This window comes from Candoia aspera, chromosome 14 (assembly GCF_035149785.1).
Source record: "Candoia aspera isolate rCanAsp1 chromosome 14, rCanAsp1.hap2, whole genome shotgun sequence".
In the NCBI taxonomy this organism is placed as follows: domain Eukaryota; kingdom Metazoa; phylum Chordata; class Lepidosauria; order Squamata; family Boidae; genus Candoia; species Candoia aspera.
The window spans coordinates 19,202,856-19,229,004 of NC_086166.1; the positions used below are offsets into that span (position 1 = coordinate 19,202,856).

Sequence of the window (26,149 nt, forward strand, 5' to 3'; positions counted from 1 at the left end):
TCTGCCCGAGACACGTACAGCGTCACGTCCCCCCCACCGCCGTCCGCCTGAAAAGAAAAGCGCTGAAGCCAGGCCGGGCTGCCCCGCAGGGAACGTGGCACGCGCCGGGAGCATCCTCCCGCCCGCCGAATTGTTTCTTCCGTGGTGCAGAACAGAGACAGCCTGCACGTAGCGAGCAGCTTAAATAACGAAGTGGAACATCTTGGGGATATTAGCGACTAACTTGGAACGGAAATAATTAAGCATGGACGCGGATTGTACTTGCTCATTCAAAAGACGATAGACCTTAAAGTTTCTAGGCCTCGGTGAGGCAAAGGAGCCAAGTCGGCTACCCGAACAGGAGAGGAAAGCAAAGCAAGTTGGCACCTACCGAGGAGCAGAGGACAACTGTGGGAAAGCTGTTAGACGCTGCATCAGCCAGCGGACCTGCTGTAGCCAGTGCAGTTGGCTGCTGGATAGAAAGGTCAGTTGGCCAACGGAAGAGGACTGGACAGCAGTAGAAAGATTAGAGTGTTGAGAGACACTGCTCTACAGGTAGTCCTCGCTTAACAACCATTCATTTAGTGATGGTTCAGACTTATGATGGTGCTGGAAAAACTGGCTTCCAACCAGTCCTCACACGTGACTGTTGCAGCATCCCCACAGTCACATAATCATGATTTGGGCACTTAGCAACTGGTTTGCACTTATGACTATCGCAGCATCCCATGGTCACGTGATTGCCATTTTCAACCTTCCCAGCTGGTTTCTGACAAGCAAAATGATGGGGAACTGTGTGATTCACTTAACAACTACATGGTTCGCTTAACGCCCACAGCAATTCATTTAATAGCCACCACAAAAAAGGTCATAAAATGGGTTGGATTTGCTTAATGACCACTTCACTTAGCGACCAAAATTATGGTCCCAGTTGTGGTCATTAGGTGAGGACTACCTGTAGTCACGTTCCTCTGGATTGGCTTAAAAATGATCAGGAATGCTGCTTTTGTGCTATCATGAAAAGAAATCGGAACAAAAACAATGTGAAAACCATAATGTACTTGATTGATTGGAAAGATGACTTTTTGTCATATTTATTTATCCCTGCTCACTCCTCAAACAAAAACCTAGAAACCTTTTACAAAAAATAATGACATATTCAAGAACAGTCAAGAAAATGCGTTGCTTGCTTTTTCGGTTTCATTTTAAACAGGTACAAGGCAATTTCTTCAAAAAAAAAAAAAGGTGAAATTTAGCCAACCAGTAGCTCCTGTTAATTCTGGTTCGTTTGCAGAAGAAATATTCCAAGTGGCTTGTGACCATGCCCAATTTCTGAGTTTCTCTTGGACCAAACTGTTGTGGAGTCTTCCTTGTGAACTTGATGTGTCACGGGACCTGCCATCAGACAGATTCAGCTCCAGAGAATTCTCGAAAGGCAGGAAGCCAGATCTGTGCCTAACAGAGCACGTCTCTCACCCAGAGGGCAGGCTTCCTATGTGCCTGTAAAGGTAAACCGTGCCATCGTCTTGCCCAGCCAACAGGCAAGTATCTGTGACTGACCATCTGGCCAGAGTCCAGCTGCCTTCAGAGTGGGGGGGCAGCAACGCCGTGCACTGCCCCAGAAATAAATCCCACACAGCAATGGTTCCAGACGTCAGGACAGCTGCTGCTGAAGCGTCCCTCACGTCACACTCCAAGCACCTAGAGGGCCAGAAAGAGAGTCATCAGGAGCTCCATCACTCGCATGCTTGGAACATTCAGATATTTGGGGAGAAGAGCAAGCATAAAAAGGAAGCTCAGGTAAAGCAGCATCAGGGCAGAAAAGAGGATACCTCCCACCAGTGGAATATCTCTGGGCAACCCTTCATCCGCTCTCAGCCACAGGTCACCACAAAATGGCTGCATTAAGATGGGTCCAGAGCTAGGGAGGAAAGGGGCAATTCAACACAGTTGTGGCAGGGTTAAGGGTTAACATAGTCATCCCCCGAAACTACATTTCAGGGCTCAAGATGGGGCTTTTCTGCACTGCAGGCAGGTGTAAACTGGTTGGAAATGAAACTGGCTTAAGAAGCCCTTTTTGCATTTTACCCCTTTCCCCCACTTTGGCTGGGCGTTCTGCCTGGACCACAGTTCACGTGGCCCTGATCGCTGGATGCCCCTCCCAACCATCGCCGGAAAGCAATTGCCACTCCTTTTCTGAGTCTTAAAGTAGAAGAGTGGGCCAAGCCCTCAACGCCCAGCCTCCAAGGCTCAGGCCCTGGAATCTACCACAACTGCCTGCAAGCTCAGACCTCCCTGGGAATGGGAGCAGATTCAACAAGGGGTCAGAATGCTGCACTCCAGGGGCAACAGATCTGTATACAAGGGGACAGATTTGATCAGGCAAGGAAGCAGCACCCAATTAGCACAGAAGCCCTCAGATCACACACTTCCCCAAGGCAGGCAGGAAGAAGGCAGCATCAGAGTCTCAAGCTGCAACCATGGAAGTGAAGCAGGAAGGGCCTGCTCGATTGCCCAGGGGGTGAAGAGGTGGAGCGAAGGTCACGCGGTGTCTGTGGAGCGCTCCCTGGGCTTCAGTGTCCACACTGGAATGATCCAAAGTGGTGGGTTGAGGAAGCGTTGGTGCGCCCCCTCCTCAAGAAACCATTGCTGGACCCTACTATACTGGACAATTTTCGCCCAGTTTCCCACCTCCCCTTTCTGGGGAAGGTGGTTGAGAGGGTGGTGGCGTTAGCTCCAGAGGATTCTGGATGAAACGGATTATCTAGACCCCTGTCAGTCAGGTTTCAGGCCCGGTTATGGGACAGAAACAGCATTAGTCGCACTTATGGATGACCTCTGGCGGGAGTGGGATGGAGGCAGTGCATCCATCCTTGCTCTTCTTGACCTCTCAGCGGCTTTCGATACCATCAACATGGTATCGTTCTGGGCCGACTTAGGAGTGGGGGTGGGCAGTGTGGTTCTGCGCTGGTTCACCTCCTTCCTCCGGGGTCGGTCTCAGTCGGTGTTGTAAGGGAGCGAGAGATCCAGCCCGCGGCCCCTCCTCTGTGGGGTGCCACAGGGCTCGGTACTCTCTCCGCTTCTTTTTAACATCTACATGAAACCTCTGGGTGGTATCATCCATCACTACGGGTGAACTATACATCTCCATCCTGGGTGAAGTGAGTGATGCCATGACCACCCTCTCCAAGTGCCTGGGGGCTGTGGGGGCCCGAATAGGGAATGACAGGTTGCGGCTGAACCCGGGGAAGACGGAGTGGCTGTGGATTAATGGCTCCTTGGGATCTGGGAAATTGTCATCTTTGGTTCTGGATGGGGTTGCACTGCCCCAGACAGACGCGGTGCGTAACTTGGGTGTCCTCCTGGAGTCACGGCTCCTGCTCAAAGTGCAGGTGGCACTCGTGGCCAGGAGGGCCTTTGCGCGACTTTGTGTTGTGCTCCAGTTTCGCCCCTTCCTGGAGCGAGAGGGCCTTCAACCAGTCACTCATGTCCTGATTATCTCCCATATAGACTACTGCAATGCACTCTACATGGGGCTACCCTTGAAGAGTATCCAGAAGCTACAGCTGGTGCAAAATGCAGCCACATGGGCGATCTTAGGTGCCCCAAGATCAGCACATGTTACTACTTTGCTCTGCGAGCTGCGCTGGGTGCCAGTTTGCTTCTGGGTCCAATTCCAGGTGTTGGTTATCACCTTTAAAGCCCTACATGGCACGGGTCCAGGCTACCTAAGGTACTGTCTGATGCCCACTCCATCAACCCGTCCCACCTGGTCATGCAGAGATGGCCTGCTGCAGACCCCATCTGCAAGAGAATTCCATCTGGCGGGGTCCATGAGGTGGGCCTTCTTTGCAGCAGCTCCTGCCCTTTGGAATATCCTTCCCCCGGAAGTGAGGTTGGCCCCCTCCCTCCTGGACTTTAGAAAACAATTGAAGACCTGGTTTTGTCACTATGCCTGGGGCGGGAGGGAAAATAGTCACATCTGAGGATGGCTAGTTCCTTAGAGTGGCCCTGCTCAGCTTGTGGGTCATAGAGAACTTTTAGCCATCATGTTCCTACCATACTTATATGTTGTTATGTGTTATATTTATTCTATAGTTTTATATGGTTTTTTTAATCTATGTTTTATTGCAAACTGTCCAGAGTCCCTTTTCCAGGGAGATGGGTGGTGATAAATTTGATAGATAGATAGATAGATAGATAGATAGATAGATAGATAGATAGATAGATAGATAGATAGATAGATAGATAGATGATAGATAGATAGATAGATAGATAGATAGATAGATAGATTTTGTTGTTTATTCGTTTAGTCGCTTCCAACTCTTCGTGACTTCATGGACCAGCCCACGCCAGAGCTTCCTGTCGGTCGTCAACACCCCCAGCTCCCCCAGGGACGAGTCCGTCACCTCTAGAAGATCATCCATCCATCTTGCCCTTGGTCGGCCCCTCTTCCTTTTGCCTTCCACTCTCCCTAGCATCAGCATCTTCTCCAGGGTGTCCTGTCTTCTCATTATGTGGCCAAAGTATTTCAGTTTTGCCTTTAATATCATTCCCTCAAGTGAGCAGTCTGGCTTTATTTCTTGGAGGATGGACTGGTTGGATCTTCTTGCAGTCCAAGGCACTCTCAGAATTTTCCTCCAACACCACAGTTCCAAAGCATCTATCTTCCTTCTCTCAGCCTTCCTTATGGTCCAGCTCTCACAGCCATATGTTACTACAGGGAATACCATTGCTTTAACTATGCGGACCTTTGTTGTCAGCGTGATGTCTCTGCTCTTAACTATTTTATCGAGATTGGTCATTGCTCTTCTCCCAAGGATAAAGCGTCTTCTGATTTCCTGACTTCAGTCAGCATCTGCAGTAATCTTTGCACCTAGAAGTACAAAGTCTTTCACTGCTTCTACATTTTCTCCCACTATTTGCCAGTTATCAATCAAGCTGGTTGCCATAATCTTGGTTTTTTTGAGGTTTAGCTGCAAGCCAGCTTTTGCACTTTCTTCTTTCACCTTCATCATAAGGCTCCTCAGTTCCTCTTCGCTTTCTGCCATCAAAGTGGTATCATCTGCATCTCTGAGATTGTTAATGTTTCTTCCAGAGATTTTAACTCCAGCCTTGGATTCCTCAAGCCCAGCTTGTCGCATGATGTGTTCTGCATACAAGTTGAATAGGTAGGGTGAGAGTATACAGCCCTGCCGTACTCCTTTCCCAATCTTAAACCAGTCCGTTGTTCCGTGGTCTGTTCTTACTGTTGCTACTTGGTCGTTATACAGATTCTTCAGGAGGCATACAAGAGGACTTGGTATCCCATACCACTAAGAACTTGCCACAATTTGTTATGGTCCACACAGTCAAAGGCTTTAGAATAGTCAATAAAACAGAAATAGATGTTTTTCTGAAACTCCCTGGCCTTTTCCATTATCCATCGGATATTGGCAATTTGGTCCCTAGTTCCTCTGCCTTTTCTAAACCCAGCTTGTACATCTGGCAATTCTCGCTCCATGAACTGCTGAAGTCTACCTTGCAGGATCTTGAGCATTACCTTACTGGCATGTGAAATGAGTGCCACTGTTCGATAGTTTGAACATTCTTTAGTGTTTCCCTTTTTTGGTATGGGGATATAAGTTGATTTTTTCCAATCTGATGGCCATTCTTGTGTTTTCCAAATTTGCTGGCATATAGCATGCATTACCTTGACAGCATCATCTCGCAAGATTTTGAACAGTTCAGCTGGGATGCCGTCGTCTCCTGCTGCCTTGTTATTAGCAATGCTTCTTAAGGCCCACTCAACCTCACTCTTCAGGATGTCTGGCTCTAGCTCACTGACCACACCATCAAAGCTATCCCCGATATTGTTATCTTTCCTATACAGGTCTTCTGTATATTCTTGCCACCTTTTCTTGATCTCTTCTTCTTCTGTTAGGTCCTTGCCATCTTTGTTTTTGATCATACCCATTTTTGCCTGGAATTTACCTCCAATGTTTCTAATTTTCTGGAAGAGGTCTCTTGTCCTTCCTATTCTATTGTCTTCTTCCACTTCCGCGCATTGCTTGTTTAAAAATAATTCCTTATCTCTTCTGGCTAACCTCTGGAATTTTGCATTTAATTCGGCATATCTCCCCCTATCACTGTTGCCTTTTGCTTTCCTTCTTTCTTGGGCTACTTCTAGTGTCTCAGCAGATAGCCATTTTGCCTTCTTGGTTTTCTCTTTCTTTGGGATGTATTTTGTTGCCGCCTCCTGAACAATGTTGCGAACTTCTGTCCATAGTTCTTCCAGGACCCTATCTACTAAGTCCAGTCCCTTAAATCTATTCTTCACCTCCACTGCATATTCCTTAGGAATATTAGTGAGCTCATATCTAGCTGATCTGTGGGTCTTCCCTAATCTCTTTAGTCTGATCCTAAATTGTGCAATAAGAAGTTCGTGATCTGAACTACAGTCAGCCCCAGGTCTTGTTTTTACCGACTGTATAGATGTCCGCCACCTTTGGCTGCAAAGGATGTAGTCAATCTGATTTCGGTGTTGTCCATCTGAGGAAGTCCATGTATAAAGCCGTCTCTTAGGTTGTTGGAAAAGAGTGTTTGTTATGCAGAGTGAATTGTCTTGGCAAAATTCTATCAGCCTTTGTCCTGCTTCGTTTTGTTCTCCCAGGCCATGCTTACCTGTAATTCCAGGTGTCATTTGACTGCCCACCTTAGCATTCCAGTCTCCCATGATGAAAATAACATCTCTTTTAGGCGTGTTATCCAGTAGGTGCTGCAGATCCTCATAGAACTGCTCTACTTCAGCTTCTTCAGCATCTGTGGTTGGGGCGTATATTTGGATCACTGTGATGTTAGATGGCTTGCCCTGAATTCGAATTGAGATCATTCTGTCATTTTTTGGGTTGTATCCAAGCACTGCTTTAGCCACTTTACTATTAATTATGAAGGCTACTCCATTTCTTCTGTGGTCCTCTTGTCCGCAGTAGTAGATCTGGTGGTCATTTGATGTGAAGTGGCCCATTTCAGTTCACTGACGCCCAAAATGTCTATCTTTAATCTTGACATCTCACCAATAACCACATCCAATTTGCCCTGGCTCATAGATCTTACATTCCAGGTTCCAATGGTGTGTTGATCCTTAGAACATTGGATTCGCCGTTCACCACCAGCACCGTTGGCCGCTAGCCGTCCTTTCGGCTTTGAGCTAGCTGCGTCATCACGTCTGGGGCTAGTTGAGCTCATCCTCTGTTCCTCCCCAGTAGCATTTTGACCATCTTCCGACCTGGGGGTCTCATCTTCCGATGGTATACCGACATATCTCTGGTTGTACTGATCCATTTAGTTTTCACGGCAAGAATACTGGGGTGGGTTGCCATTACCTTCCCCGGGGATCGCATTTAGTCTGACCTCTCTGTCATGACCTTCCCGTCTTGGGTGGCCCTTCACGGTTTAGCTCATGGCATCATTGAGGTGCTCAAGCTCCAGCACCACGACAAGGTAAAGATAGATAGATAGATAGATAGATAGATAGATAGATAGATAGATAGATAGATAGATAGATAGATAAAATAAATAAAATAAAATAAAATAAAATATAAAATAAAATAAAATAAAATAAAAACCTCCCCTGGAGACTCTGCAAGGGTGTCACTGCTTAGGGCAGGCAAGACAAGCCTAGACAGACAACCCACAGCGTAGTGCAGAGGGGTGTCCCACTCTGAAATTAACTTGGCTGCAAGCTGCTGGCTTCCCAGGAGCCCAACCCCACCACCCACCCCGTCACAACTTGCCTTCCTTGGATCCCTGGGGGCAGGGATAAGACCATCACCCTGGAGCTGCTGGCGGTCTTGGGATTGAGCGCAACTATCTGGAAGGCGGGGTTCTCACGCAGCTGGCTCACTTTGGCATGGGGATGGCTTAAAACCATGAAGAGGAGGCCCTGATTCACCAGAAAGAAAACACAAATGGAGATGTCAGCTCCATTACCAGGCAGGTAAGCATGGGACACATAAGAAAGGCATTCACGTGGTGGTCCTTAAACAACACTTAAGTTGGGGTTGCACAAAAGGGGCTGGGTAGGTTGAGGGAAAGCCGGTTACCATCTCAGGAGACTGTCAGAACCTTCCCCCCCGCCCCGTTTTTTTCTTCTTTTTGTGTGCCTTCAAGTTAGTCTGCCTGGATGTGTCCCTGCAGGGTTTTTGGGGGTTTTTTGCCAATATTTTCAGTAATGATTTGTCCTGGCTGCCTCCTTCCTGGGACTGAGAAGCAGGGACTGGCCCAGCTGTCTTTTGTGTCTCAGACGGGACTAGAATTCATGGCCTCCCTGCTTCTAGCCTGGTGCCTTTAACCACTACACCAAACTGCCTCTCCATTACATCTTGGCCAACAGATTGAGTCATAAGATGATTTACTTGTTTAGACACAGCACGTTATATGAAGCTATCCTTTGAGATCTTCTCTGCTTCTGGCCTGCTCGATTCCGAGGGTTTGAAACATACCAGAATTTAAAAGCAACGTACATCCTTCAAATCTCCCCAAACTCACAATCTTAAAACCCTGGACTTCTAAACACTTCCCTATCTCTAAGAAATCAACCCCAAACATTTGCTACTTATCCAAATATATTCACTTGGTCAGGCCTCAGGGAAAGTGTGACAAATCCCTTTCCTAGAAGATGCCTGTGGAAAAGGTCCACCAACAGCCTGTTGAACAGCCCCCCAAACGTCTCCCAGCTGGCATTGCCCCACATCCTGGACCCAACCCCCAGCAACAGCCTACCTCAGGCTGCAATCAGTCAGAATGAATTTTCAGTCCCACTCCAGAATTCAGAACTTCCCTCTCTTTGGTTATTAAATGTAATTTAAAATATAATCAGTTGGCAAAGTTGTGATTTAATTATTTTGCCTCACTTGTTGCTAACTAATATGATTTTTACAGATACTAAAGTTCTGCGAAAGGGATCTGTTACTTCTCCTTGGATAGATGCTAGATCCTGGCTAACTCCCAGTACCTCCACAGTACTCACAAAAGCAGCTGCAGTCTCTCTTATGCAAAACTGGAAATGCCACTCGCACCTGTTCGTATCCCAAGGCTGGACACAGCCTCAAGTGTGCTCTGAGCAGACAGCCAAAGCAAGTGCGGGAAAACTCAGCAACAGGAGGAGCAGAACCCCTCTCCCCCCACAAAAAAACCAGCAGACGCTTTCTGTGTTCCCCAGAGTTTGCCTTAAGGGACCTACCGAATCTGAGTAGGCCTTGTGGCAGACGGACGCAGGGAAAGACCAACCCACAGGCATCTTCTTCAGCAATTGTCCAGTTCCCAGATTCCTGCATGAAGCAAAAAGGCCATCACTGCTTCTGCCCCCAGAGTTCCCCGCAGCAGGAAGTCAAGTCCCTGCAGCTGGGTGGCTGAGGACCCTGCCCAGCAGAGACCAGAGACCTGGCTCATGTTGCGGATGGATGCCTTGCCATGCTGAGTCACCTCCTCTCTACTCCTAACAGGGATCCACTTCCTGGGTGCTGGCAAAACAAAATCAGCAAAACTGAATGTGCAAAGTAGTGGAGTTTTTCTTTCTAAAATGCACTACTTGACTCATTCAATAGCTATATAAGGATGGTATCATATCGACCAAATAAGCGATTCGAATAAATAATGACCCTTCCCCCCAGCCCAATTACTACATCTTGGAAATACAGTATCTACAGTAGTTCTCTATATAGACAAAGATACATAGGTTGCAGACCCCCAGCTAACCAGTCCACAGGGCTTCAAGCAAGGCCTGCCCCACCTTCGTGAGCCACCGTGGGCTCTTCAGGAGCCACTCCCTGCCCCCCCACCCGGTGGCCAAACCCACGGGGGAGGGCAAGATGGTGATTTCCTGCTCTCATTTTCACAAAGAATTTTCTCCAGGTAAAAGCAGACAGGTAAAAACAGACACTGGCTGTGAATGAAAAAATGTATGGCATCGGCAAGTAGCTTTGACAGAGGTAGGACCACCCTCCCTTAATCTCCATCCATCATCAGAAAAGCCAGGAAGGAAGGCTGAATCCTGCTCAGATACAACACTGAGCACTTTAGGCATCCCAGAATGAGTCTGCTGGCAATACAGAATATGCAAGACAAACATACACTATTAACATTCCATGCCTTGAAGCAGTTAACGAGGATTCCAGTAAAAATGTTCAAGTTTTAGGACTGAATGTGGTTGATTGTAATATTTGAATCACATTAAACATTCTTAATTCATTTCTCTTTGTAATCAAGTACAATCTAAAAACTCATTTGATTCAGCAAAAATACTCTTTTCAGATCTATTGAACTCTTCAAAGGATGTTCAAAAATAGTTAGCTATCATCCTTTCTAGGCTGGAGATATTATGGTCACATCCGGTGGTAGTTCCTTATTAGTTAGGTATTACTGCTGTTGTAAACTGGGTTCTGGGGAGGATGTTAAGGTTCACACATGTCAGTGTGTTGTCAAACTATATTCTAAAAACTTTGAATTTTTCCATTTGTGAAGAACTTTGATAAATACAGTTGACAGTTATTCCTGGAAAGATGTCTGTGTACCAGATTTTATATCTTGGTTTAGTGGAACTTGTCAACTCTCAATCTTCAAATTAGCTTTGTTTCGACAGAGAGGCAAGGCTGGACAATATTTGATTCCATATATATAAATATAAATATAAATATAAATTATATATATATATAAATTATATATATATATATATATATATACATATATATATATATATATATATATATATATATATATATATAAAAATGTGTGTGTGTGTATATAAATAAATATATATATATATAATGTCACTGCCCATCTCACTCAAAGAGCGACTCTGGGCAATATGGTCTAGGGTTAGTTTTTAAAATTTGAATTGTAAAGATCTGCATAAATACATAATTAAAACTTCTGTACTTAAGAAAGATATTGGAATCTTGAAATCTTGAGATTTCTTTTTGTTTTGTCCCTAGTTTTTTAATTTTTTTTCAGTTATTTCAGTTCTCCCCACCACTTTTCAGTTAGTTTCAAGCTTTTCCTTTTATGCATAGAACATTTTTTATAATAGCATTATAGTTTATACGTAAGTTTGTTTTTATGTCTTATCTGCTGTAACATCTTTATAGAATTAAAACTCAGAATTTTAATGAAGAAAAACAGCTGGGCCAGTGGAGACTTCCCTGATTCAGACCATGGCATCAGTTCCAAAGAGGCTCACCAGAGTACGATGCAGTTCATGGCTGTCATTCCAAGCAAAGCCTCCTGTACTCCAGCTACATCGGCAAAAGCCAAAATGGTCTCTTCTGGAGGCATCAAAGCCCATCTCTTGTTGCTCCTGCAAAATAAATAGGTTCTCCTGATTTCCAGCACTCAGTTTACAGGGATGGAAAAGGAACTCACTATTGTCCACCTACACCCCCTTGTCCAGTCCTTAGTCTGCTTCCCTTCCCCGCTGTATTGATTTTATCTCTGAGAGGTCTTCTGAGATGGGGGTCTTCCCAAGGAGGCTTACCATACAAAATCAGTCATTCCTCACCTTCCCACCTCAGAGAAAGAAAAGACTTCCACTTCTTGACCTTGGAGTGACCAACAGCTACTGACCAGCTTCCTGTCTCTCAGACCAAGAACAGCGTTTATGTTTCCATCTTTGACCACCTGTTCTTTAACACAGCCATCTTCAGAAGAATGGAACAAAAGCCTAGAAGAACAGAAGTCTCCCTCTGATCTTAGGTCTACTTAACAGGCAACAAAACTAGTTAACATGGAATGTCAATTACAGCAATTCTAGCAAAACTTACTACAGTGGGGGTAACATACTAATAAAAATGCCAATAAGGTATTCTGAAAGAAAAATGGGCTACAGAATTTGCCCATCAAACACTTCCCATCTGCAATGCTAGATATATAAATGGTGAGTTTGGACCCTTGCCTCTGAATAAGATTAAAGGGACTCTCAACTTTTTCACAGAAATTAATAAGGAAATGGTGTCTGTCTCATTCTGCCGAAGGCCACAAAGTGTACCCATCAGTTTGGGATGAGGTATCCTCAATATGCTGACGATATCCAGCTGTACGTCTCCACCCCAGGCCCAAGGGGAGACGCGGGAGAAGTCCTGTCCCAGTGCCTGGAGGCTGTCAGGGTCTGGATGGGGAGAAACAGGCTCAGACTCAACCCAAGCGAGATGGAGGGGCTGTTACTTCAGAAGCCTTCTGACTCCAGGACTGAATCATCTTTGACTCGAAAGGGTTTGTGATCTGAGGGTTTTCCTGGCCTCACAGCTCCTGCTCAATGAGCAGGTGGAAGCTGTGGCCAGGAGGGCCTTTGCTCCACCTTGGTACACCAGTTCCAGGCTGATCTGGAATGGGATGCTCTGAAGACATTCACTCATGCCCTTCTCATCTGCCCCACCCCAGGTGGTCAGTGGGGGCCTGCTTAGCAGCAGATGCAACAGGAAAAAGCCCAGCGAGGGTGGTGTTTTCAGTGGAGCAGCCTGTCCGCTCAGGGGAGAACACCCCCGTCCCTCACAGCCCTCCAGAAGCTAGTAGACACTTGGCTTCTCCGGGAGGCTTTGGGGAACTGACTGTGGAGCCACAGGTTCCACTATTTGTTTCATTCAATCAATTAAAACGTTGTTATTGTTATTTAGTACCTGTAGTAGGAATGAGATGGTGGACAACCACAGAAATCAAATCATGGAAACTTCAGGTGCTTCCTTTTGCGCAAAGGGTCACGTTGATGTACCTGTAACTTTGCTTACAATTGCCTGAATAACGCAAAAGCACCAAATTGCTTCTCTCGGGCGCTAAAGCTAATGATCGGATTTGTTTCAAGGAAAAAACCTTATGAAACCAATTTTGTTGTTAGTCTGAGAATGAAAGGACATAGCATTTTAAACACCTCAGGTTCCATTTGTTGCTGAGAAAGACATAACCTGAAGCCCTGCAGGTTTTACAACTTGCCTTATCTCTGATGCCTCCAGGTGTCCCAGCACCACACACACCACGCTGTGAGCACCTGGCAGGGGAACGATTTGGATAACTGGAAACTGCAGAAAGAGAGCAACAGAACTAACACTTCTCCCCTTCCAGGCCAGACCTCTCCCTCCTCCCTGGACCCAGCCTGAATAAAGAAAGCGGGGTGGGGGGGGCATGGCCCGCCAGATGCCACTGAGCTGCAATCCCCAGCATTGCACAATTTGGCTGTGCTGACTAGGTCCCGTAATTAAGCAATATTCAGACAACTGCAGAGTCTCCACTCCAGGCATAAACAACCAGCAAAAGATGCCTGGTTCTCACACAGACGCCCAAAATGGGGGGCCGCTTGCAAACTGCAGGATGCTGAATAGTTTGTTCTTCACACGCCACCCAGGTGAATTCTGGCTCACTTGGTCACTCACAAAGCAACCTCTCAGACAGCACAATTTGCAATGGCAGCCTGTAGGGCGTGGCAGCAGGTAACGAGGGTCCAGGGCTCCACAGTTGCAGCAAAGAAGCTTATGCAGGTTTTACGGTTATCTCTTTTATTTTATACTATTTGTTGTCAGGACACCTTGCCAGCTATTTTAAGCTTGTGGCCTTTAGCCGTAATAAAAACATTCCTTCAGTTTTGCTGTTTTCACAGAGCTAAGTCTTGGAGACATTAAACACACATATGCAAGCCACACCCACAATTTCACAGCCCTAAAGAGACGCAAACAAGCAGGGCCAAATCTTTGGACATTTTTCAGTGGGCCAGGAATGCACTCCAGGACAAGTGTGCGCACATGTCTGTGGGCGTTCTGTGTTCAGAAGACACTGGAGAGGAGGAAGCCAAAGCCCCAGAGGGCAGCTGTTCTAGAGGCCTCCCTCTGCCCCCAGACACTGGCAGCCGGGGGTGGCCCAAGGGACACCTGTAATGGCCTGTGGGAGAGACCTTGGGAGACGGGCGAAGAGATGCCGCTGAGGACGGTCAGATAAGAGGGCGCTGAGCCTGCAGCTGCATTGGGGATTGGGCAAGAGGCTCAGGAGGGACCCTCCCTAACTTTTCTGACTGTACTTTCAGACTTGCAAGATTCTGTTAATGCAATCTTACAATAAAGCAGAATTAGCATATCTGGCTGCGTTTCCAGTCTGGTCCACCGGGCACCACGCACAGCAGCCAACATGGCAGCAGCCCTGCCTACCTTTGTAAAGTGCCAGGTGTGCACCATCCCCCACTGGCCAAGATCCAGAGGCCTCCAGAGAGAAACAGATGTCTCCTCAGCTGTCACAACACACATTTCTGCTAAGTCAGCAGCTTCCCACCAGACAGCGCGCACGTCCACCAAGCAGGAGCCAGAGCTATCCTGACCAAGAGGGGGAGGAAGCGGGATTATTCAGAAGATCTGGAGAGCAGCAGGAGCCGACCGCTGGATGGGGCCGGGCTGTTCCAGATGCGCACCACGGAGGGAGTGGAAGGGAAGCTGCTGGGGCCTCTTCCGGAGAGATGGCCCGGGGAGCTGCAGCCCCTCCACAGCAGCCGGCCCTCTCGGCAAGAGAGCTTCTCCAGCCTAGATGGGGGCCGGCCACAGCCCTTCCTGAGCTGGGATGCCCGGGGGTGGGAACTGTCCCAGCTACCTCTGGGCATCTAGCCTTTTGCAGGAGGCTCTATCTGGGTCGCCTCCGAAAACAAGACCATCCAGGATGCTGCAACCAGGCCACCAGAGGGGAGATGGCTGCTGCAGGACGACCACTGCACTCTGGCGCCAGCCGCCAGCAGCTTTCCAAGCCCAATCCAAAGCGCCAGATTGAACCTACGAAGCCGCACGTGGCACAGCCCAGGGTCCTTCTCCACCACACACAGCCCATCCTGCGCTAGCACCGAGCACGACACTTTGGCCCCTGCCTCATGAAGGGCCCAAGCTTTCTGGGCTTCTCACTCTGGCCCCTCACCCCCCGCTGCCTCTGCCTCATCCAGGTGCAGTTTTGAATCTTTAGTGATGACGCCAAGCTGCCAGGTTTGGCTGCCACCCTGCTTTCATCAGAAGGGTGCTTTTGTGGCCCTTGCCTCATGAGATGCCATTGTATTCTGCCGTATGTTGCATTTGTAACCCACCCAGAATCTTGGGAGGGGAGCAGTACATAAACAGACACAATAAATAAGCAAACAGATAAATGCTAGTTAGCAGGCATGCCTACTTCGTAGTGGGGAAAGTCTCTCTGCCCTGCTCACAAACCTGCCCTTAGCATTCCCTGCTTCCCAGCCCTGCACAGCCTGGGCATCCCAGGCTTGACTGGAGCCCTGCTTAGAGCAAAAACCACCATCTTCTGCCCTCTATCCAAGAGGGAAATGGGGCCAGCGAAGGCAAAAGGAATGCAGAATTCCCTCAAAGTTTCACTCCACACGGCACCCTTTTTCCTTCTATGCCTGCAAGAGCCTGGACTGCTGGAAAGCGCCCCAACTAGCCCAATGCCCTCTTGGTCACACTGCCAGCCCAGTAACAGCGACAACAGCCCAGGTCTGTTGCTGTTCCTCAGGCGGCACAGGCAGGACCGCAGCGCTGCTCCAGAGCGTCTGTCCAGCCTCAAGAGGAAATCCACTTCTCTGGGGCTAATGGTTCTGCAGGATGGGCATGACACGCACGCACTCCATTACCAGGGGAACCATGGGGTGCTGACAATAAAAAATATTGTAGTGTTTTAAGAGTTTGTCTCTAACCTTTAGTTTTGAAGTCATTTTCAAGTTGCTTTCTCTCCGAATGCCCCCCAGTGCCACTTGCAGGACATCATCTGCCGTGTTGTTCTGTGAAAACAAATGGCAAATGATGCTCCAGTTCTCTCGGTTCAAGGACCCCAACCACACACCTGCAGTGCCCTCTGGGAAGCAGCTTCACCCTGAAAGAGGCCCCCCTTTCCCACCCTGGAATGCAGGTCCATCTCCATCTGCCTCCAGGCAAAAGCATGGGAGGGTCTGCCCTGCAAGGGAGGTCAGACTCCAATGTTGGGAGGGTCCTTCATTCATTTGGGTTTATGGGAAATGGGCAGCAGACCTGGTGACAAAGTGGCTGCCAGGTCAGGGGAGCAATCACAGTGTTCACCAACTGAACAAAACAATGGTTTCTCAGAAAGGCAAGATGGTGGGTCTGAAATAGAACATACACAGTACTCTGGATTCCAGCTTTCTGCTACAACAAAAAGAATACCCTTGCACACAAAAGCAAGGCAATTTCCTAAATTAAATTCTTCAGTGTGGATCAATAAAGGGCTCTAAGATGCCAGCCACTGACTCAGCTGCTCCAAGGAACACAGGAGAAAAGGACAGCTGACAGAAGTGGCTGGCCACCTGCTCAGGCAGGGACTCTGAGCACCAGAAGGCAAGTCCAATCAGCAGACTGAGCAACCAGGCCAGAGCAGGATAGCCAAGCCAGCAGCAGAGGGGCCGTCGGGCCAAAGAACGGAAAAGCAGAGCCGGGAAGAAGAGAGCAGAAACAGCCACTGGACAACGGGCTGTGGGGAGCTGAGCCAGCCAAGACCCAGAGGAGCCATGCACTGGGGGTTGCAGCAGCCGAGAAGAGGGGCACAAGGGGCTTAGACATGGCCCCCAGCTTAGAAAGAATGTCTGCCAGGGCTTCTGTCGGTGCCCTCCTTGCATCCCCCAAGGGGATTCCTTCACCTCAGCAACCGGTGTGTCCCAGATGTCCCCCTCTACCTGCAGGGGGGGCTCCTTGTCACGCTCAACTGGCTCCTCAGTTGGCAGCTGCTCCTCCTCACGGCTGGCGGCTTCCTCCCCGGCCTTCCTGCTGATCCCGACCCAGTCCGGGGAGCCAGGCAGCCCCGTGCCGCTTTCTGGGAAGGAAGAAGCTGCCGCAGCCGCTCGCGGAGGAGAGACCCGATGCGTGTCTGGGGAGGACTCCCTGTGCTGCAGAGCCAGGGGTGCTGGGGTTGCCCCCACAAGAGGAAAATCCAGGGTGGCCCGCAGGGATGGCAGCAGGCTCCGTCCACCTTCTGAGGCTGGGGAGAGGAGCAGCTCACGGGAAGGAAGAGCCGGTGGCACCTCTCCCATTCCAGGAGTGAGGTTCTGCTCTGACGCCACTCCTTCCTCAAGAGGGGCCTCCCCAGCAGTGCTCGGAGGCCCCTCACCAAACCTGCCAGCATCACCAATCCCCAGCGGCTCCTCAGGACAGACTTTGAGCTTCTTGGACTTCAAGTGGCCAAATTCCTCATCAGGCAAGTGGAACTCTTGGCAGGCCAGGCTGGGAGGCAGCCAACCAAGACAGGGCCCCTCTTGGTCCTGGGCGAGGAAAGGCAAAGCCACCGCCGCTGCCGCAGAACCCACCCTCACGAGGCCAGGAGAGGCAGGACTCCGGCAGCCCACACGCGGGCTGCGTCTTCTGTCTGCAAACACAGAACAAACAGCCAAAGGGAACCTTTGCAAGACCCAAACCTCAATTTGCTGAGCCCCCAAGGAATTGGCTTAAAAGACCTTCCCCCTGCTCATCCCTGTAACACACAAGGAGAGAGGATGGCCACCCATTGCCCATACCAGGTGCAGCCCTCAGCCTTGCACGCTGCTCCGAAGCACAGCAGGTCTCTGGATGGCTGCCCAGGAAGTTCTGCCCTTGGCGCAGGTGGGCTTGTGCTCCCAACACCACCCTGGTGCTCCCTTAAGCCCTGCAGTAAGGCAGCCTGGGAACCTACCTGGGGAGGCTTGCCTCACTGTGCATCCCAGGGAGGCCACCAGGGTCTCCAACAGGGGCAAAGAGGACTTGCCCTGCCAGACCAGCCCGGGACCGGTGCAATGGGGACCCCCAGTCTGTCCAGAAGGCTTCCTTGCAGAGAGAGGCAGTTCCTCACCACCTCCCTGGCTGCTCCGGCCACTGGGGACGGAGCACTGGGCTGTTTGGAACTCAGCCCCCTGACTTATGCCAGCCAAAAGGACGGGCCCCTCTAGCCCTTTCCGGCTACTCCACTTGCTGCCCACATGGCTGCCAGCTGCTGCCTTGCTTCCACGCGAGCAGTTTCCTTTCCCCTTATGGAATTCTTCCACAGTATCAACCAATGCTTGGGGGGCCGCCCCTTCCAAGTTCTCCAACTGAGCCCTGCATGAGCTGAAGGAAGTCCTCTGCTTGGTCCTCCACCTCAGCCGTTGCCCGTTCCTGCACCGTACCTGGCCTTTGCCGGGCCGAGGGGGACTCTTTGGAGAGAGACCGGGGGGCTGAGCAGAAGTGTCCCCCTGCAGGCTGGGAGGCAAGATCAGCCGATCATCGCATTTGGGGACATCCTGGGAGGACTGGGCCAGATTCACCGCCTGCTCTTTGCGGGTCACCCTCCGGCCCTTTCTGCCCTTCCCCAGGTGGCTCTGAATGACTGCCTCCAAGTTCACCTCCTCCTGGCGACTGGAGAGCCGCCGCGTCGTCCTCACATAATATTCAACTGGAAACATGAGTCCCTCAACTACTGTGCAGGAGCTCAGCATCTTCTCACTGGGAGTGACCCCTTCCAGGGGAGCTGACCCCACTTCAGGACTGTGCCCTTCATCCTGTCTACTTGTCTTCTTGGTGGGGGGGTCTCCATTATCAAGGTCACTTCTATGGGAATTAGGAAGAGTTCTGACTCCTTGGACAGCGTCACTGGCCACGGCTAGGTCCACTAATCCTCCTGGATCTTCCTTGGCCACCCCTCTGGGCTCCTTTTCCACCTGGACAGATTCTCTCTCCTCATTCTGCACATTTGCACATAAAGCGATGTTCATAGCAGCCGAGTCATCCAAACGATAAACGTTCCCTTCGCTCACATGGTCAACTAAGTACACTCGACTCCCATATGACAGGACACAAGGAAGAGGCTGCGTTACCCCAGGAACATCACTTTGCACCAACATTCCCTGTTCACGGTCTGGGTGCAGCACTTCAGGAGTAACATGGCTGCTTCCTCCTCTGCCAGTTGGCAGTGAGGACTCTGGGGGGCTCCCCTGGCCAGTTTCCAAGACCTTGCTTCTTTTCTTGAAGACTGGCGACCCCGTGCCCTGGGCCACGGCTGTCTCATGCTCCAGCTGGCAGTCAGTACCTCTCTGATGTGCCTCCCACACCGATTCTCTTCCCTTCGCCAAAGAGAGCGTTCCTCTCCATTGCCCAGTGGTCCTACTGGCGGAGTGCAGGCTGCAATTTATCTCAGGAGGAGGGCCCACAGAATTAAAAAGCACCCTTCTGCCAGCCTGATGGGTACTTCTGGAACCTGTCATTTCTGGCAAGCTGCCTTCAAAGGCCTTGGGCTTAAAGGGGACACACCCGGCCTCTGCAATGCTGCTCTCGAAGATTTCAGCCAGACTCTCCTCCGGGGGCCCTGGAGGTAATTGACTGAGGCTTCCTGCAAGGGAAAAAGTTCTTGGGTAGCTGCTTTCCCCCTGGGAAGCACACAGCTCAGCAGAAAGTGATAGAATGCTATAAAAGGAGTGTTTATTAGAAAAAGCTCTGGTTGAAGAGAGATCAGGCATGAGAAGCTGAGCTTTTCCACAGGACCACACAAACAGAATATTGATTCATCTGACTCAGTTTGGGTCTAGGAATCAAGAGAGACAGCATCTTTGCATGTAATTACAGGTAGTCCTCACTTAACAACCATTCATTTAGTGATGGTTCAGACTTACAATGGTGTTGGAAAAAACGACTTATGACTGGTTCTCACACTTATGACCATCACAGCATCCCCATGGTCACGTGATCATGATTTCGGCGCTTGGCAAACAGTTCGCATTTATGACCGACGCATCCCGTGGGCACGTGATCACCATTTTCGACCTTCCCAGCCAGCTTCTGGCAAGCAAAATCAAGGGGAACCGGGTGATTCACTTAACAACCAACACAAAAAAGGTCGTAAAATTGGGTTGGATTTGCTTAATGACTGTTGCACTTAGCAACCGAAATTCTGGTCCCAACTGTGGTCATTAAGTGAGGACTACCTGTACTTGTAAACTGCATAACCTGCATCTGCACAACCACCCCCTACCTCACCCCAATTTAAATCCTGCATCACTCTAGCTACTCTGTACATCTGATGAAGTGAGCTGCAGCTAAGGAAAGCTTCTGCCTTTTAATAAATTTGTTAGTCAGAAAAGGTGCTGCCAGACTCTTTCTGAATTTTTGCCACCACAGACTAACCCTGCTCTCCTCCAACAAAAAGAAGATTCAAAAACACTGAAACAGGCAGTGGGCTGAAATGAACAGAATGGGATTTAACAGGATGTATATAACATTCTGCATTTGGATAGGAAAAATGAAAGGCACAAATATAGGATGGGGGAAACCTAGTTTGGCAGTAGTACCTGTAAAAAGGATCAGTCTCCTCATGTACTATGATTCAGCATGACCCAGCAGTGATGCAACAGCTAAAAGGGCAACCATTATCTTGGGGCACATAAATAGGAGCATAGAGCATAGGAACTAATTGTGCTAAGCTACTTTGCCCTGGTCAGCCCCCATTTAGAATACTGCATCCAGTTAGGGGGACCAGAGTACAGAACGGAGAGTGACAAACCAGAGCGAGTTCCGAGATGGGATACAAGATGGTGACGGGTCAGAAAACCAAACCCTCCGAGGAACAGTTATTGGTATGCTGAGCCTGCAGAAGAAACAGCTAAGGGGAAATACGATAGTCGTCTTCAGAAATCTAAAGGACCGTCATGCAGAAGAGGGAGCAGACATACCCTTAGTTGCCCCAGAGGGCAGGACCAGAACTAGGGAAGTCCTCTAAGGAAGGAGGCTCAGGCCAGACGTGAGGAGGAACTCCCTGACAGGGTGAGGTCTCGTCCAGTGGAACAGCCTGCCACCTGAATGCCAGGGGTGTTCAAACAGAGGCTGGATGGTCAGAGGTGCTCCAGAGCAGGGTTTCTCAACCCTGGCAACTGTAAGATGTGTGGACATAACTCCCAGAATTCCCAGCCAGCATGGATCCTTCTCTGAGCAAGGAGTTGCACCAGAAGGCCAAGAAGGTCTCGTTCAGCTCTAGGGCTTCCAGCTTCTTGAAAATCCAAACTTGAAGGAGCGGCTGGTGAGGAGCCGCGTTCACCCTGTGCCTTTCCCAGCCTGGATTCCCTGCTGCTGCTCCTGGTTTTGAAATGACCTTTTTCTACCTCCTGCAGAGGGAGGGCGTGGGAATAACTGCCTTCGTGTTTATGACGAGTATATGAATTCTCCCTCATGGGTGAATCCTGTGCCTGGCATTTTGCAGGATTGGGAGTATCTGTGACGCAGGGACTCATTCCACAAGGCATTTAACTTCAAGTGAACTTCTTGGTTTCTGGTGTCTGGGCTCAATTTGCAAGCAGTGACAGTCCTCACATCCTTGGAACTACCCTGTATACGGGATGCAGAGAAAAGTCACGGTGTGGCTGTTGAGCCACCTTCGGCCCAGCTCCTCTCCTTCCTCAACATCTGCTTCCTTGAACATGTCGAAATAGAGAGCAACTCCCAGACCAGCCTGAAGGTGGAAAAGGAGTCACTCAAAAGCTCTGGAGAAGGATAAGCAATTGATTAAGGATCCGGATAAAGGCTTGGAGCACACTACAAATAGAATACAGATACTCCTTGCTTAACGACCACAATAGAGACTGGAATTTTGGTTGTTAAGCGATGCGGTCATTAAGCAAGGGAACCACATGACCAGACCCAATTTTACAACCATTTTTGCTGCAGTCAAAGCAAATTGCGATGGTCATAAAGTGAGTCAATTGTTTCCAATTGATTTTTCGGGTTGGAAGCTGGCTGGGAAGGTCATAAATTGCGATCACATGACTGCACGACACTGCAAACCATCAATAAATGCAAGCTGGTTGCCAAGCCCCCAATTCGTGATCACGTGACCGCAGGGGTAGTGTGACAGTCATAACTTCAAGGATGGGTCGTAACTTTTTTAGCCCCAATGTATCTCCAAACCATCTTTAAACAAACAGTTGTTAAGGCAGGACTACCTGTAAAATCAATCTGGTTGGTTGGCCTTCTCTATTCTTTCCTGTCTCAGCCCCATGCCCTGCCAGGCAGAACAGATCAGGAAATCCACCCCACAGAAAGGCTAAAACCACTTGCGTTGGGTTTGGCTATAAGAGCAGCATCTTGCAAGTCTGATTTGCTGCACCTCCTCCCCTTTCTTACACACTTGTGAATCAGGGAGGTGCAGTCACTTACAAACCCCAGCTGCTCCTCTTGGACTTAGGAGATGTTTTCCCTCCTGTTGCCCTAACAACGGATCTTACCTGTCTCCTTCAAGGCTACCTTCTCTACTCTTTACTCCCACCCTCCAGCCCAAGCAGCAGCTCAGGTCTTAGAATACCCCCCAAAGCACTCAGGCTTGGAGGAGGGCAGAATGGTTCCGTAATGGGGGAAGGTCAGCCCAAACAGGTGGCTCCAGAGACATGTGCAGTCGTATCTCCTCTGAGTCAAGCTTGACTCCTGGTGACTTCTGGGTAGCAACATGGGAGCAGTTTGCAGTTCCTACTTCTGGGGCATCTCCCAGCCTTGTCTACAGCTGTGGCATCCCCGGAGGTTTCCCTCCAAGTGCTAGCCAGTCTGATCAGATGGGGGCAGCTAGGCCCTACCACCGCCCAAGATCCATCAAAGAGGGACCCTCACCCCAATTATTTCTACAAAGAGCCCAACAGATGCTGTCTCAGCATTACCTGCATGGTTCTTCGCAGCTTCCTCCTGTGCAAGCAGCAGGTTTTGCTCTGCAAGAGTTTTCTCGATGTAATTTTTAACCTTCACAGCACTTTCAGCACGCTGTGAAAACGAAGAGGGGTAGCAATCACACATTGCTGCTCTTATTAGTCAACAAGAAATGAGTCCATTTTTGCTGACTTTTGCTCCTCAAGCATTCCCCAGATGAAGAGACTGTCCTTCAGCAGCTCTGGAGAGTCACATTTATTTACCTACCTGCAATCTGTGAAATGTTCTATTGTATTCTCTTTTCAATAAGGCCAGCTTTTCTTTCAGCTAGAAGACAAAACTATTGTTAAGTAGTTGCCATAATTAACTTAAAAAGTAATTCAAAGGTTTAGACAGCAACCACACTAACTCTATCTGGGTTTGACCTGACAGTGAAGAACATCACATGTGCTCCCCAAAATAAAGCAGCCCCCCCAAGATAATTGCACATAACCTGAAAGCTCACTTCTAGCACCATGAACTTGTTTAGGGTTAAAAATAGTTGGGAAAGGATCTGGATGGGCTCAAGACTTCCTGGCTTCCATGAGCTTATACTAGCCTGAGATCTGAAGAGGGAGGGCACGGTGGGCACTCCTTTGCTATGCTCAGGTCGCTTCCTGGTCAACATGACACCATAGATCCCTGCAGGGGTACAGGGCCCGTAGGATTATGGATCCACTTGCCTTTTAGAAGCACATAGGAATTTTCCCAGTGACCTGGCAGGCATTTCTACTGTTCTGGACCCCAGAGGCAACAAGGGTGGCAGATGAGAGTGTTCCCAAGCAGTCTTTATGCTGATCCCAGGAGGCTTCTGGGTTCGCTGAGGATGGATGATCTTCATCTGAGCCGTCAAGGGAGTTCGGACCTCCCAAAGGCACTTATTGCCAGGGACTACAGGACTCCCCAGGCCCCCCCCCCCAGGTTTTGCAGGCATTCCACTCTTTCCCAAGTGGCCCCTGCCAAGCCTTTGTGGGGTACCACAGGACTCAGCTCTCTCTGAATACTATTCAATCTCTCTATGGAACCACTGAGAGCTCAGTGCCAGTTTGAGGCAGGCTATCATCAGGAGGCTGATGGTCCTCAGTTACACAATAACTCTAGGCCAAGCTAGAGATGCATTGAAGGCTGCGAGGGATTGGACAGCAGGAAACAATCTAAAACTGAACCCGGGCAAAATGGAGGCACTGTTCATGTGGACACCATCTGGCACCACACCTTCCCCTACATTAGCTCTGGATGGTGTCACACTACCCCTGAAGGAGCAGACCCACAACCGAGGAGACTCCCTGGGCCCTGCTCAATCAGGCAGCCTGGGGCAGGGGCTTTGCCCGACTTTGGCTGGCACACCAGTTGAGGCCCTTTCTGGAGCAGACTGCCTTAGCCACGGCAACTCCTGCCCCTCAGCAGAACTAGTGCCATGTGCTCTGCCTGGAGACTGCAGCAGGTATAAAATGAGCTGCCCACTTGAGAGCAGCTTCACCCCCATTTTGTGGGTGCCAAAAGGTTTCAGTTTAACATCCAAAGTGCTGGGATTAATGCAGAAAACCCCACTTGGTTAACTAAGATCCCATTACCTGTGGGACCATGACCACCCCCAACAGAACCTGGCCAACCTGTACATTTAATCTGGGAGAAAATGCTTCAGGTTCCCTCCCTGCAAGAGAAGTGGGGCCTGGAGCAGGTCTTCTCAATGGCTGCCCCATTGTTCTGGCACAGCTCGTCCCCAGAGGCCAGACAGCCCCATACGCTTGGGTTTCCAAAGGGCAGTGAAGACAGTTCTATTTTGCAGGGATCTGGGGATCTGAGCGGGAGGTGGTTGGCTGCCTTACCACTGCTTTTTGTTGCAATTTTAATTTGCATATTAAATTAAATAATATGTGGCACAAGCAGTGATGGACATGCTTTGGTGTGCCCACATAACACCTATTCTGTGAGCTGCGCTGGTTGCCAGTTTGCTTCCAGGTGCAATTCAAGGTGTTGGTCACTACCTATAAAGCCCAACATGACGCAGGGCCTGGTTATTTGAGGGACCACCTGCTTGCCATATATCTGCCCAGCTGACCTGACATTGTTGGCATGCTGCAGGTGCCTCCAGTTAAACAATGCATCTGTCTAGACCAGGGTTTCTCAACCTTACCAACTTTTAAGATGTTTGGACTCCAACTCCCAGAATTCCCCAGCCAGCATTTGAAGTTGAAGTCCAGACATCTTAAAGTTGGTCTAGACCCTGGAAGCGTGTCTTCTTTGTAGCAGCTCCTGCCCTCTGGAATGAGGCGTTCCCCCCCCCCCCCCACCAAATTTGAACAGCCCTCACCTACTGGTGTTTTGACAGGCCCTGAAGACCTGGATCTTCCCCCATGGGTTTGGCGAAGACGACTGACTCCCCTTTCTTCCTTTTTGTTCCCCTCCAGGCTTGTTTTCTTCGCCATCACTGTTCTTTTTCTTGAGCTATTTTTGTGTTATTTTGTACTGTTCTTTGCTTTTAAATGTTTTTAATAACTGTAAGCTGCTCAGAGTTGCTGGAAGTCAGACGGCATATAAATTTAATAGATTTTATCTTATCTTACTTGGAATTCTTGGGAATGGATTCTGGTGTTTTATGGATTATGTGCTGGTTTCTGTGTACATTACTTTTAACTGCCCAGAGTCCCTCTTTTGGGGGAGATGGGCAGTAACAAAATTTGAAAAATAATAATAATAAATAAACGACTGGGACTACGTAGTCCACAATTTGGTGTCACGGTTAAATGCTGAAACCATGAACGAACAAGCATACCCCCACCTGACTAGGAAGCCGAGCGCTCATTAAGACCATTTCTTTCTAAAGAGGGGCCAGCGCAGCCGCTGCAAGCTACGCGACGCTGCCCTCCTCCTCCAAGCTAAGTTTCTGCTTGCGGGGCGTCGCGCGAAATGGCGGCGGGCCCGCGCCTGCAGTGACTCGCGCGCAGCCCGTAAGAATCCCGAGCAAACGGCTCGCAGCCACCAGAGAAAGGGCAACGGCGGCTTGGCTGGGAAAGGCAAACGCCCCGCGGCAATCCCGTGGGAAAACCACCCGTGCACCGTTTCCCCGCCCCGGCTGCAGCCGTCTCGCAAGAGCCCACCCGGGCCCCGTCGCCGAGTGGGCAGCGTTGCGAGACCGTGGCCGAAGTTTTCCGGAGGGCAGCCTCTTCTTCTCCGCGACGAAAGTACCTCAGTTCCTCTGAAAATCCTCTCAGCCTCACCGTCGCAGCTCGTGGCGGTGAGTTCCGCAAGCTGCGCTCAAGGCGAACACGCACGTGGTAGGCGGATTCCCCACACTGCCCGCCCGCCCGCTTTCTCGGGAGAAGCCTGGAGGGGCGTCCCGGCGCTCACCTGCTCCTTCTCCTGCGGGGTGAGAACCGCGGAGCCCCCAACCATCATCCTCGCGCACCGACGCAGCTCACGCGCACAGCACCTGCGCGCCAACCGCGAAAGAGAGGGCTCGGGCCCGCCTCCCGCGCGGCGCGTCCAATGGAAACCCGAGTTACAAGGAGTCCCCC

At 49.7% G+C, this 26,149-nt stretch overlaps 1 protein-coding gene across 1 annotated transcript; it reads right to left on the bottom strand.

Moving 5' to 3' along the window:
- Positions 1–1,037: 1,037 nt before the first annotated feature.
- Positions 1,038–26,065, bottom strand: PALB2 (partner and localizer of BRCA2). The gene is made up of 13 exons (XM_063315111.1): positions 25,983–26,065; positions 22,860–22,919; positions 22,607–22,706; positions 17,635–19,302; positions 16,646–17,331; positions 15,656–15,739; positions 14,142–14,303; positions 12,882–13,025; positions 11,516–11,715; positions 11,198–11,314; positions 9,203–9,290; positions 7,755–7,903; positions 1,038–1,680 (listed from the first exon to the last, which is right to left on the bottom strand). Exons 1-13 carry the CDS (start codon positions 26,028–26,030, stop codon positions 1,452–1,454), a joined length of 3,735 nt encoding a protein of 1,244 aa, XP_063171181.1. The 5' UTR covers positions 26,031–26,065; the 3' UTR covers positions 1,038–1,451.
- Between the last annotated feature and the right edge of the window lie 84 nt (positions 26,066–26,149).